The sequence below is a fragment of the Haliotis cracherodii genome, unplaced genomic scaffold (assembly GCF_022045235.1).
Source record: "Haliotis cracherodii isolate W230 unplaced genomic scaffold, xgHalCrac1.p SCAF_33, whole genome shotgun sequence".
Lineage (NCBI taxonomy): Eukaryota > Metazoa > Mollusca > Gastropoda > Lepetellida > Haliotidae > Haliotis > Haliotis cracherodii.
In genome coordinates, this window is record NW_027266290.1 from 315,457 (window position 1) to 329,703 (window position 14,247).

The 14,247-nt window shown below is 41.6% G+C and overlaps 1 protein-coding gene across 1 annotated transcript; it reads left to right on the plus strand.

Annotated features, from left to right (window-relative positions):
* Positions 1–7,730: 7,730 nt before the first annotated feature.
* On the plus strand, positions 7,731–10,796 carry LOC139477407 (uncharacterized). The gene is made up of 2 exons (XM_071259972.1): positions 7,731–8,182; positions 8,943–10,796. Exons 1-2 carry the CDS (start codon positions 7,746–7,748, stop codon positions 10,720–10,722), a joined length of 2,217 nt encoding a protein of 738 aa, XP_071116073.1. The 5' UTR covers positions 7,731–7,745; the 3' UTR covers positions 10,723–10,796.
* The last annotated feature ends 3,451 nt before the right edge of the window (positions 10,797–14,247 follow it).

Below are 14,247 nucleotides of genomic sequence, written 5' to 3' on the forward strand. Positions count from 1 at the left end.
TACAAATTTAACTGAAGATATTAATCTACGACCAGAAACCAGGAATGTATTATTTTATGAAATGTGTAGTGTTGGAATATATCTCCTATTCACAAGTTCTAAACTAGTGATATACAAGTGATACACGGGCTAGACATCTATAGTTTGCTTTATAATTATGTATCTGTAAAACTTTGGAATGTCTATATACATGTATATATTTATCTGTATGACACTTATTTGAATACCACCTGTAATTTGCTAAAAATGTTAAAGGAACTATTCTGTACAATGTTTGATGTATTTTATACAGGAGAGATAGTTATACAGGGGAACCCTTGTGTATACATCCCCATCCATTATACATATGATTGTAGAAATATATACTGTTTAACTTATATAATTGCTAAATATAAATACAGTACCTTTACCACATTCTACTCTTTAATATTTTCTGGTAATGTTTCAAAATAAAAACAATAAAAAATGGAATTTAAATCTCCATATCCAAAGGCTATACACTACATGACATATAAGCTCATGAAGTTGGCATGGAAGCCAACATTTTTTAAGTTTTGGATAACCCCCAGGAATGGATAAAAAGCAAGTCTAGCATGTTTTCTATAAATGTAATGATGATCATCACGATCAACATGACCATCATCATCATCAACATCGTCAACTCCCAGTTTTTTGCTCTGACGTATGCCGACAATATGATTGTACCGTGAACTATATGTGCCATAATTTTAACCTCTGTTTTCAATAAAAAATTAAGTTGAAGTGATATGTGGTTTAACGTTCAAGATTATTTCACGTGCATTCACATGTGCGTGCGTGTGTGCGCGCGTGTGTGAGTGCGTGTATGGCTGCTTGCACTAGTCTGGACTGGTGTTCTATTATTAATCTACTAGGATACCTTGCGGTGGTTTAGCATGGATACCCCACTCAGACAGCGAGTTCTATTCTATCCGTCTACTGCCGAACACCAGGCAGGGTAACAACAAGAACCATTTCTTAACGTCTTTAGGTATGACGCGGTCGGGGGTCGAACCCCTTCCTCTCTCCGACCAGACTTTCTAACCACTAGACCACTGATGCGGTCAATAGGAATTTAAACAATTATATACAAATTCGTTTGTTCGTCGATGGTATTTCGAATGAATGACAAAAAATATGGAAACAGAAACTGGAAACTGTTCCAGACTAGCACAGGGTCTGATGTAGTTCGCTGGTTCTAGAAGGACGTGTTTGTTTTGTTTATTGTAGCATGCGTATGCGATCAAGATAATGGTAATAGCCCATCGTGATCATTTCGAGCTGGGCTCCGTCTCTTCACATGACAGCGCGCGGAGAAAGCCGAGAACCAGTTAGATCTTTTTTTCCTGCTATATTGTATACAGGAATATTATTTGATATTGATCTGTGGGTATTGATGAACTACTTCATTAACATGGAGTGTGTTTAGTTACTGAAAGGTTTGTTATATTTTATCGTCATTGACGCATTGATTACAATTCAGAAAACTATGGATTAACGAACAGTCCGTGAATAACACTGAATACCGAACCAAATGGTGTAGCTGTATTTTCTTTTGCTTCCGATGCAGATCCCGTTCCTACTCAAAAGTGGGATACGGTTGTCAAAGGCATCTCAATCGCAATGTACCACACAGCCTCGTCCCGACCTTGACTGTTTATTAATAATTTGAATTATGTTTTTTCTTGTATGAGATGTAGACCATGGTTAAAATTGGCCAGCATCTAGGGCAAAGGTTCCCAATGGGCAATGGCGATTTTTTTTGCGCACAGTTGCGTTCCTTAGTTGTGTCTCATTTGTCAATGGCGCGGATTGACTACAGCTGCAATTTGCTGTGCTGAGTTGCCTCCCTAACCAGTGCCAGGATCTACTGATTATCAAATCCCCGAACAGGACCCATTATGATCTCTGCGTCCGTTTGACCGGAACAAAAATACTCTAGAAGGATGTTTTACTTGAGGTCATTTGGGCCCATATGTTATTTTCAAAATTTCGAAAGGATGTGGGTTTGAGTGAAAGAGTAGGTGTGTGTGTGTGTGTGTGTGTGAGAGGGAGAGAGAGAGAGAGAGAGAGAGTGAGAGATTGGGTGTGGGTGTGGGTGTGGATGAGGATGTGGGTGTGGATGTGGGTGTGGATAAGGGTGTGGCTATTGGTGTGGGTGTGGATTAGGGTGTGGATGAGGGTGTGGTTGGAGTGGTCACGACCCCCCCCCCCCACACACACACACACACACACACACGCACACACACACACACACACACACACACCTCACCCCCAACGACCCGTAGTGCCGCCACTGGGATATACTGCAACTTTAAAGAGGGACTGGGAACGGGTCAGCTGTCAAGTTTGACTCATGTCATGAAACTCACTTTGTTGGTCAACTTCACAGATCACTAGGTACAAGGTCCAGACCTAACCTGGGCACTGTCACCAGGCTTTGGAGCAGTGTCTCAGAGTTGGCACTGCCAAGGGTCTTACATTCACGTCGTTCGGGCACAACCTCTGCCTGCTAGCTCAGTTATGCCTTCATGTCTTTGTCATTAGTTGTTTAACGCCGCCCGCAGCAATATTCTAGCTACATGACAACGGTCTGTAAATAATCGAATCTGCGCGACAATCCAGTGATTGACAGCATGAGCATCGATCTACGAAATGGGATATGATGACATGCAGTATACCAAGTCACTGAGTCTGACCACCCTATCCACTTAGTCGCCTCTTAACAAAACAAAGGTTGCTGGAGAATTATATTCTTACCCGGAATCTCCACGGGTGCTCGTGGGGTTATAACAGTTGATGACCTAATTACACAGGTCTCAGTTCAACACAGGACACTAATTACAAGGTCTAGAAATAGGCGAGACTGACACTGCTTCATTTTGAGAGTGTAAGGTGAGCTATCTTTTAACGTTCCTCTTAATTAGGTAATGCCAATTTATATTTTGCTTCCAGAATCTAATTTCGATTCCAATCGAGTCCACGTAGTAGAAGACTCTTGTTTTGCGCCTTCGTCCACAACATCCCCGCTACATCTCGGCAACAGGACGATGCTTACGTTTCAATTCATCCATTCATGGTAAATATCAACTTTTCTGTTTATCTCCGGGCTCCGGGTTGTATCGTTAGAAAGATCTGCCACTGTGCACTGTAGGATTAACAGCGTATTTCTTCTTCTACGATCGTCTACAAATCAAAAACTACAGGAAACAATGGCAGATTTTTGTGCACCGGAATCCCTCGCGTAATAACGTCAGATCTCGTGTGTCAGGCAAATACCCATTTCTTTTGACCTGGCGGCAATCTTTCGTTCAATCGCGACGCGATAACACGAGTTGACGTACAGAAGCCTATTAGGGCCATTTGTATATTATTTTTTTCGATACTATCTTGAAATTTCAAGATACAGAAGTTGAAATTTCAAGAAACTAAGTTGAAATTTCAAGACAGATTCTTGAAATTTCAAATTAGTTTCTTGAAATTTCAAGAATCTGTCTTGAAATTTTAAGATGCTAAGTTGAAATTTCAAGATACAGAAGTTTAAATTTCAAGACATTAAGTTGAAATTCCAAGATACTAAGTTGAAATTTCAACTTATTATCTTGAAATTTCAACTTATTATCTTGAAATTTTACTAAGTATTTTGAAATTTAAACTTAATATCTTGGAATTTCAACTTCTGTATCTTGAAATTTCAACTTATTATCTTGAAATTTCAAGATAGTATCGAAAAACAAACAAAAATCAAATGGCCCTAAAAGGCTTCCGTATGACGTCCCCTCGCACGATTATTACATGAAGCAAGTCATGCGTGGCGAACAATATCTCTTGTCTATCTGGAGTGCGTATTAAACTTCAGAACTACATCGGCAGTTACGTGACTCTATCAATGCCCTGCCTTCCGACCGCCATCTTGAAACACGTTGTTGCCGACCATCACGAAGCATAAAATCAGATATCACAGTGTAGCGATCATGTTGAGTTAAAATACTCTAACGTGTCAGGGAATTGTATACCATTATTATAGCTGCAGAATGTGTGGGTTTTGTATTCTGTAACATTTGATTGTAGGTGTTACTCTGACCCCTGACCTTTCATGTGTTTCCGGGTCAATAGAGAGCTAAGGGTCATTAACCGAACGGCCAACGGGAAGTCTGATGATAGCGTATCTATACGTGATAAGTTGAACGAGGTATTATAGAAGCCATTGTGGATATGAACGTGTATTGTTGGATCTGTATTACAGTGTAAATATATACGTGTACATTATCAGGTATATTACCCGAAGCAAGAAAGCTAAAACTATGTAGACGCTTCATACTTGAAGACAAGGATGCAGATATCAGGCCGTTTATGTGACATATTAAATTTGATAACTTGAATAGTTTTGGCGTTCTGTAAGAATGCCATATGCTTTTATGTATTATCACATTTGAATCCGTGTGTAATTAAAATGTTGATAATGATTTGTAAAAAAAATAAATGATAATTTAATTTTTAAAAACGAAAAATTGGATTGGATTCGAACAGGGATACGAAACCCAATATCCATGAAAATGAAGATACTTATGATAACCGACTGTATAATATTACATTTTCTTTTCTCTAGATTTATGGTATTTATGGTTAGCTTCACTTGAAGGCATAAAATCTTTTTGAAAACTTGTTTGAGGCCTTGGATGGCCCACCAAGCATTTAAAAGATAAAAATAAATTGAGCTTAAGTTTCCATAATTTTTTTTATATTAGGCCACAAACAATGGGTGGGGCTTTGTCACTGATTTCCAATTGTTGCCTATCGTTTTTGTGTGAACTCAACAGTCTGGGAAGTTATTATTTTGACGTATTTATTTTAAGTATTGCCCGGGTAGAGGGGTTTCAAGACTAAGAGGGTTCCGCTGTACACACCGTCAAATACCCTGAATTAACATGACTAATCACGCCAGTAAACAATGTACTCCTAACGTACCAACTGTCACTAACAAGCTTTATTAACATTGATATGTTGCTGGTACACGCTACGACAGCCTTTGGATTAAATCTACCGTTCAATCAGTAAATAACACAACGCCTTAACGCTGAGTTAAGTCTCAGGTCTGCTCTGGAATAATCTCAAACCAGCTTAAGACACATTCGATTAGATTCGGGACCCAACAGGGGGTCGGAGTTGGTCGGTGAAATTCACATTATTAGATAATAAATCAAGCATTCCTAGTCAACAATGGATAACTGTTCTAGTGGTCTCTTTCATAAACAGATTGACGAATCTATGTCAATATTAGAAGTCGTAAATACAGAGCATTATCAGTCGTTATGAGGCCGAGACTGCTCCATTGTGTGTCTTGAAGACTGATATTGAGACGATAAAATGGAGTACATATATTATTCAAAAAATTCAAAAAAGTTTTTTTTATTTCAACATTCTTTGGAATGTAGTACATTCCATGTTTAGCGTTGTTGTTTTCTCTCTAAAACCCATAGCTGTACCCCACGATCTCTGACAGTTGATGGTTCATTAGTCATCCACTGTTTTATATGAACTTAATATATCAACAATATTAACAATCTGAGACTTTTTCAACAATGCCTGCTCATTTACACCATACTGTTCCTTTCCTATGAGTGAGTGAGTGAGTGAGTGAGTTCAGTTTAACTCCGCTTTTAACATTATTACAGTTATATCACGGCGTGTCAGCTTAATGTGGGAGGAAAGCCCCAAGTGATGCAGGTCTCAGACGTTTATCACTTCGGTGAGCACGGGTATGGTGCTGACAAACCTAGACAAACATAATTGTGTCGAACCGGGATTCGAACCCACAATCATAGATTTCTGGCGTGCCCAAGGGACGCAACTCTGCACAGCGAATCGCGGCGCCTTAGACGACTTGGCCACCCGTGCCCCCTCCTTTCCTATGATGAGGCCAGACTAATAAATGTTTCACGGAAACGCATATCCTTAATTATGTGGTTTGATGTATCGTTTTAACATCTCATTGTTTTTATTCAAGACTTATTTTAAAGAAATTAAACTTAAATATCTTTTCAACAATTACATTTTTACATGTAATTTTGAACAATTACATTTCAAAACATTTAACGTCCTGTTAAAACAATTCAATTCTATATGACGGCGGTCTGTAAATTTTCGAATCGGGATCAGACAATTCAGTGATTGACATCATGAGCATCGATCCACGCAATTGGGATTCGGTGACATGCATCAACCAAGTCAGCAAGTCTGACCACCCGATCCCGTTAGTCGCTTCTTACGACAAGCACAGTCGCCTTTTATGGCAAGCATGGGTTGCTGAAGACCTACTCTACCCCAGTCCCGTTGTAGCCTATCATACCACGATAAAGAAAGATTATTTACTGCATTCCTCACATCACAATGTACAACACAACTATTAATCAGATATTAATTCAAATATAAGACCCTTTCATCTATTGTCCAGGTATCAGTTCTGCGGGGAGGGTGGATTGTTTGACGATACACACACAAAACAAATACCACCCCGATTTTCCGCTTCTTATTAATGTGAATAGAGGCTTATTCGTCTGACACGGGTATTGTGCTTAAAGACCTTGGGCCAGCTTGCTGACAGTACATGGTTGTTACCAGTAGACGGTGGGGATCTATGGTCCAGTACGTTTGGACAACAGAATATGTCCGTCATTTGTGACGATGTTTGTACAGCTAATAGCGTCATGTTTTGTTATTGATGTGTATACTTTCGGTAAACAGGCATGTTGATACAACGATTTCTGGATGTTGTCTGGTGACATGTGACAGTTCATTAGGGGTTAGAGGTAGATTTGTCGACGGTATTCTACATGACTGTTACGTGGGCTCAGTTAAAACAGGACTTACAACGAATATGTGCGAAGACTGTAAATTCAAATCCCTTTGGTTAAAGCTACAACTAGTGAGTGAGTTGGGTTACAGTATTACAGTTATACCACGGCGTGTCAGCTTAATGTGAGCCGGAAGTGATGCAGGTCTCAGACGTTTACCACTTCGGTGAAACCAACGACCAAGGGTATGGTGCTTACAAACCTAGAAACATAATTGGGGCGAACAGGGATTGGAACCCACAGTCATAGATTTCTGGCTTGCCCAAGGGACGCAACTCTGTACAGCGAATCGCAGCGTCTTAGACGACTGGGCATCCGTGCCCCGAACAGCCATGGAGGCTCTGTTGATAGTCGTCCCAGAGTTGAAATGTGGAAACTACTCCACTCAAGAGTGAAAACAAAACCAGAGAGTACACAAGGTACTGACATCATGAACAGAAGGTATAAACGTTGTACCTTGTGTGATGGTAAACCATGGTATAAACTCAGTACCTATGTTTCAGATGCCACGGTTATATGTTGATAGACCAATTCCAGTAAACATTTGCGGTGGAACCATGGGGTTGGTTGGTTGGTTGGTTGGTTGGTTGGTTCTGGAATGGCATATGAAGTCTTAACAGTTTCGCTCTTGGTTTGGAAATCTTGGATCATTTGAGTGCAAGGTGAACTCCTGAACATTTCAATGTTTTCTCTTGTAGGTGCTGATTAAAACAGGAAGTGACCACGTGGACGACATTAACCCGACATCTACGGTCCTGTGAAGATTGTCCTGCTTGACATTTATAGTGACAATAACCGCACAGCGGATGCATGTTTCACGTCGCCCACAAACGACTGTAAACCTATGAGTGTAGCGACTCAGAAGAAAGGTCAATGGACTCTGTTGACCATCTGAGTAAGTCCTCCGCAAGGGATCGAGTTCGCAAGTTATCTAAATCACCCGCACACTCACTGCCCAAAGCGCCTCCCACGATGTTGATTTTCGGCCTTTATGAGGGAGACCGCGTGACCTTGGACGTCCCGACCACGTGCTCGGTGCGCGAGTTGAAGCAGATGATCCAGGGGCGGCTGAACATCCCGATGGACGTGTACCGTCACGACAAGAAGATCCTGGTGCTGACGTACGCCGGGGCGGATCTGGGGGACGACTGGATGTTCTCTGACCTTGGGATAGTCCCAGGGACGACTGTGAGGATCCAGCTGAAGGAGGAGGTCAAACCTGTGCTGTTCATCAACTGCTCCCACAACAATGAAACCATCCACGTGGTCGACACCCTCACCATCGGCCAGACACCTGTGGAGGAGCTCAGGTAAATGTAGACTACAGAGTGAGTGAGTGAGTTGGCTGCATTTTTCAATATTCCAGTTATTTCACGGCGTGTTAGCTTAATGTGGGAGGAGAGTCCACTTTGGTGAAACCATCGAGCACGTGTATAGTTCTGAGGTACCTAGAAGCATAATCGGGGCAAACCGGGATTCGAACCCACAATCCTTACTTTCGGGCGTGCCCGAAGAAGGCAACTCTGCACAGCGAAATTCGGGCACCATCACCACTACCTTTAAGCTCCACATATCGATGCAATGTCTGTTTGATCAATACGTTATTGTCTGATGTTCCCAATAACTTCAGAGAGGGGTTTCGCGATGTGAAGATGTATGTAGATAAACATGATAGTAAATCACATGGCACTATCTTACAAATGAGGCGGTTTACTCAAACACTGTATTCATACGAGGTTTCTAAAGTTACTTCATTAAGTGATACGTCTTAAACATCGATTAATTTGAGAATGACATCATACGATAAATAGTTTATTGCCCTCGTGTGTTTCCGTATCGAAAACATCATATATTAAAAATAGAAATATGTATTATGCTCGCCAAAGGGCTCTCATTATAAATTTCTATTTCTAAGATGTGATGTGTATGATAATGTTTTTTAGGAAAAAATATGTTTATCAGGAATATAAGATTTGTATAATGTTCGCCAAAGGCTTAACTTCTGTTCCTATGATATTTACGATCCGGAAACAAAATCGGCTAATACTCTTTATTTATAACAACTTGCAGATCACTAGCAGCGAAAAGATCCGGTCTCCCTGTCAGCATCTTCCGGTTGACCACAACGGATGGCAAGGAAATGTACGACGGCCACCGTCTCGAGGACTACGGCGTGGACACCGGCCACACCATCAAACTAGACAATTGGGACGGCTGGAACGAGTTCCTGAACCTCTGCGCCCTTGGCTTCACGCCCCAGGTGGTCGCCCAGATTGCCCCTGACGACGTCATCGGCCGCTTCCAGATGAAAGTGGCGCTGTTTGTGGCTGCCCATTGTGGTAACGTGGATCTGGCTCGTTGCATGTTGAGGTACGGCGTCCGGTGTGACGAGCCGATTGGGGAACATCCACAACGACAGTGGTGTAGCAACCTCTCCCACATCGAGAGTCTGAAATCGCCGGTGCACGAGGCTACGGAGATGGGACAACTTGGGGCACTGAGGATGTTCGTGAATCATGATATAACCTGCCTCATGGCGAAAGATGGCAATGGGTTAGCTCCCTTGAATATAGCTCTAAGGAAGAAGGTTAAAAATTGTGCGTCCTTCATATTGACAAAGCAGTGGAGTAAGCTTACCTTCAAGAAGGATATATCTCTAAACCTTGCACTCTATACCAAAATAAAGCAATGGTGTGACGCTGCTAAGGAAAAAGTTTTCATCAAATATGGACATTCTAAATCTTCCCTAAAACGGAAATTATTTACAACGGGACCTTTGGTCGGCCATGGCGTGTCGGTTGACGGGTTCTCGGCCAGTCCGATGACAGGGAAACCGAAGGCTCAGATTCTCAAAGAAAAGAGAAAACATGGCTTTCACATTGAGTATGATACAACCTTAGATGCTGTAGACCCTGAAGTCTACTTCAGGCAACTTGGAGCAATGACTGCTTTAAAATCGATAGGAGAAAAGAAGACAAAATGGGGGAAGCTTTCAGACAGGGTGAGGGTCAAGGAAACGGTATCACGTGCCAGTAAGGCCTTCGTCAAGGACGGCTGCAGTGACGTTGAAGATAAATCGCTGTCGTCGCGTTCTCCGGTAACAATGACACCTGAGACGTTGAAAAGAGACACTCCAACCGGAAGTATAGCCGCTGATGGAGAGGTTAAACTCCCACCAATAAAAGGAAAATCGCGTCCATTGAGGATTCCTAGTCTCTCACAGTCTAACCTTATGTCTGCTTGTAAAGATGATCAAAAGTCGCAAAAATCTGACAATGATTCTGCCAGGGATAAGATTGAGAAGCTTGGGGGTATTGGACGATTATTGAAAGGCAAAGGAGCATATTTCTTGCAGACAAAGGGAAGCAAACTGTCCAATTCTATGCCAAATGTTAATGTTATGAACTCCGAGCGGAGTGATACAAAGAGTAAAGTGGCCACAGAGTTTTCGATGACGTCAGCGTCCAGCGTCACGGATGAAGTACTGAAATCAGATGATCTCTCAGACGGCAAAAAACGCAAGAAGAAAAACCGGATGTCATCCTCTGTCCTGCTTTCTAAGGCTAAATCAACGGAAGGAACAATTCCACTTCCGTTAGTCAGCACGGAAGTGGACCAGCGGCCATTTTTCTACCTCAACGGGATGAGAGAGGAGGACTTCATCTTCCCCGTCATCAACCTCGTCACGCGCATGAAAGGAGGCACAGCTCGTGAGCGCGCGCTTGAGTCAATGTCGATAGCAAACTCCTTCAAAGACAAAACGTGGCTGTCTCAGGTTAGAATGGCTCTATCCCTCACGTCTAAATCGCTCAAAAGAAGTCGAAATGACAGAAGAAACGTGGCATCTTAAAGAGGCAGTAGGTCAAGCAAATGAAATTCACTTCTCTCTAAAGCCTGCTTTTCAAAATCTTCATTTATCTTTTCCAATTCAGCATTGGACTAGTTACTTTAATTACACACATTGTCTGAGTTTTACACAAGGCATTGATTCCAAGCTTATACATAGGGTGGTAATTGGTGCCAGGGAGTTGATAATAGTCCCTTTAAACTGATATAGGGGGCGGTCGGGAAGCTAGTGGTTAAAGCGTTCGTTCGTCACGCCGAAGACCCGGGTTCGATTCCCGACATGGGTACAATGTGTGAAGCCCATTTCTGGTGTCCCCCGCCGTGATATTCCTGGAATATTGCTAAAAGCGGCGTAAAATCATACTCACTCACTTAAACTGATATAGTATATTTTACCTGGTTCGCAAAACCCGTAAATACGTTATTGCAGGATTACGTCAGGATTGTCAGGTGTCGTTATTTTGAAATTTGTTCTATTTCGTCTTATTTCGCGTTGGGATTGAGTCGGGCCGGGCCGTGGTAGAGGGGCAACTTTTTCGTAACACAGAAGGGGTCGAACTTCCTGTAAAAACGATCTTACCATGATCACGAACGTAGGGTTATTTGAACTGTATTCCTTCCATAGTTTGACGTTCATTACCTCAGCCTCTGACACTAACGCAAGCTGGGTTTTTAAAAAAACAAACCCATTTAGCTTATAGTTTTAATGAAACGAAAATATGTGGTTTAGCAGACTTTGCTGGAAACATAGCTGATCTCCGTACAAAATAATAGCAATCATATGCAAGTCATTAGAATGCAAGATAAAAATTTATTCAATGCACGGTTGTTGAATATGGACGACAGACTGAACAGGAAAGTCGTCCATTCATTAATTGTGAAATTCGTTGCCGATAGACATTTCTTTACAATCAAATCGTACCAAGTCATGGATAAAATGTGTCATTAAGGCACGTTCCGTCCCTTGGTAACCTGTATTAAGTGTATGGTTTAATCTCTCCAGTGTAGCCAGCCTAATCACATCGTAGTTAATCCAGGATTATCTAGCCTCCAGTTAAATACCAAAGATTATAATGATTAGACTTGAATGAACACGTCGTATTGTGCTTCATATACACAAGCACGTGAGTGGATTAACCTACTTATTAAAGGGTAATGACTGCAAAAGGGTACACAATTTCGTAAAAACTGGGAGGTCTGATAAAAGATACTACTCTTGCTTCCTCATTGCTCAGGTGGCCCGGTCGTGTAAGACGCTGTACTTGGTTGTATAGAATTGCGTACCTTAGTTGTGTAAGGATCCACGGATCCGAATCCAAATTTCCACCCGTATTACACCGACTAGCCTTCAAACTCAGAATACTCAGAATGGCAGGGTAGCCAACTGATCAAAGCGTTCTTTCGTCACGCCGCAGACATGGGTTCGATTCTTCACAATGGTATTATATATGAAGCCCATTTCTGGTGTCCGCCGCTTGCTATTGCTTGAATGCTGCTACAAGCGGCGTTACTCCATACAACTCATTTCGCTATTTCGTTCTTATTATTATTCCTTCGAACGAAGGGTTTCAGTTTCAAACTTGATGCCGATATACATAAAACATAACTAAAGAAACAGCTTCGTTCAAAGTTTCTTTTTGTTATCTTAAACATCACCTGACAAAAAAGCACCAATTGTACGTTTTCGGTTACAGATATGTCAGAAACTAAGATCTCAGTAATAATATACAAGCTGTGACATCAGTCATTTAAGTGAGTGAGGTTTAACTCCAGCAATGTGCTGCAATATCTTGATTGAGACATCTTGAACGGGTCTTGCACTTTGTCCATAAACATGAAATCAAACCCCGACGTATCGATGCAACGCTTCTTCCACTTGACTAATCTGGCCCTATAACTGTATCGGTCTACTTTAGACTGGTGGGCGATGGATTGTCCCTTTAAGTGAACAGATGGAATGTCCCTTTAACTGTCCAGATGGAATGTCCCTTTAACTGACCAGATGGAATGTCCCTTTAACTGTCCAGATGGAATGTCCCTTTAACTGACCAGATGTAATGTCATTTTGGAACACGAAACAATTGTAACTTAATGAACAGTTAGTTCACTATTGTAATCACGAAGTAGGGTGTAGCTAAGACTTGTCTTCAATTCCGCTTCCCATGTGGAGAAGCGGAATAAATTATCAGTTTAAATGCGATTGCGAGATTTCAGGAGTGGTATGTAGCGTAACTGTTCGGATATAGCGAAATGATCCCTTTAAGTTCGTTCCATGAGGAGTTGATTGTACATACAACACTGTCACTGTTTTCGTTGTTGAGAAGGGATTGTGGCAGATGTTTTATAAGCGAAACTGTGATATTAAAAAAATTGATTCTTGTTTTGTTTACACACATGTATGCTTGTTTGTTTGTTTGTTGTTTAGCGCCGCACTCAGCAATATTCCAGCTATATGACGGCGGTGTGTAAATAATCGAGTCTGGACCAGACAAACCAGTGATATCATGCGCATCAACTCATGTGAATACACACATGTATGAATTCATGAATATGCTTTAATTACAGATTATTGTATATTTTAGTTTCGACATGCATAACACAGTACGAAATTGTGTGTGAATAAATATTGAATGATTTCTTATTGTTTACATATTTTTAGAAAGTGTATGTTGGGGGGGCTGAATAAAGGGAACGATTTTACGTTTGCTTCAATCAGTGAAGAGTGTCTTCTCAAAGGTGATGTTAACTGAGTGAGTGAGTATGGTTTTACGCCGCTTTTAGCAATATTCCAGCAATATCACGGCGGGGGACACCAAAAATGGGCTTCACACATTGTACCCATGTCGGGAATCGAACCCGGGTCTTCGGCGTGACGAGCGAACGCTTTAACCTCTAGGCTACCCGACCGCCCCTGATGTTAACTGAAATGGGGTTTAAGATTATTGCACTTACATAGCGACGTGAATGCACGTGTGTTTGTGGCTGCTTGTACTAGTCCGATTTTCTAATGCTAGCCCTCTGAGATACCATGCCGCAGTCTTACATGAATACCCCACTCAGACACAGTATATACTGACTGTGTCGTCCAGTCCTTGTTAAAACCCTAATGCCAAGCGTCAGACAGGGTAACAAGAAGTCCTATCTTTAACGCCTTTTGATATAACGCGGCTGGGGATCGAACCCCGGACCTTCCACTGTCCGGACGATCTACCACTAGACCATGGAAGTAGACCGTATTCCCAAAAGGAAAGAGTCGAGTTCATATTACACCAGCATTTATCCTCACATGATATTCATAACATTCCACAACACATTTATAATCTATATGAAGAAAACTTCTTTTAGTGACATTTACAAGTTGGTATGATAAACAAGGGAGATAATTCTATGGCTATACAACTTTTGTATTGCAATTAATGCAACGTTTCGGTGTTGAGGGGTGTTCTCACTGTGCCGGCAGCTATTGTTTAGGGTGATTTAGCTAATCTACCCTTTAACAATAGACGGATTAACATGGGGATTATCGTGC

Coding starts and splice junctions, on each gene's coding strand:
- LOC139477407 (XM_071259972.1), top strand. CDS start 7,746: ATGGACTCTGTTGACCATCTGAGTAAGTCCTCCGCAAGGGATCGAGTT. Junction 8,183..8,942: donor ACACCTGTGGAGGAGCTCAG/GTAAATGTAGAC, acceptor AACAACTTGCAG/ATCACTAGCAGCGAAAAGAT.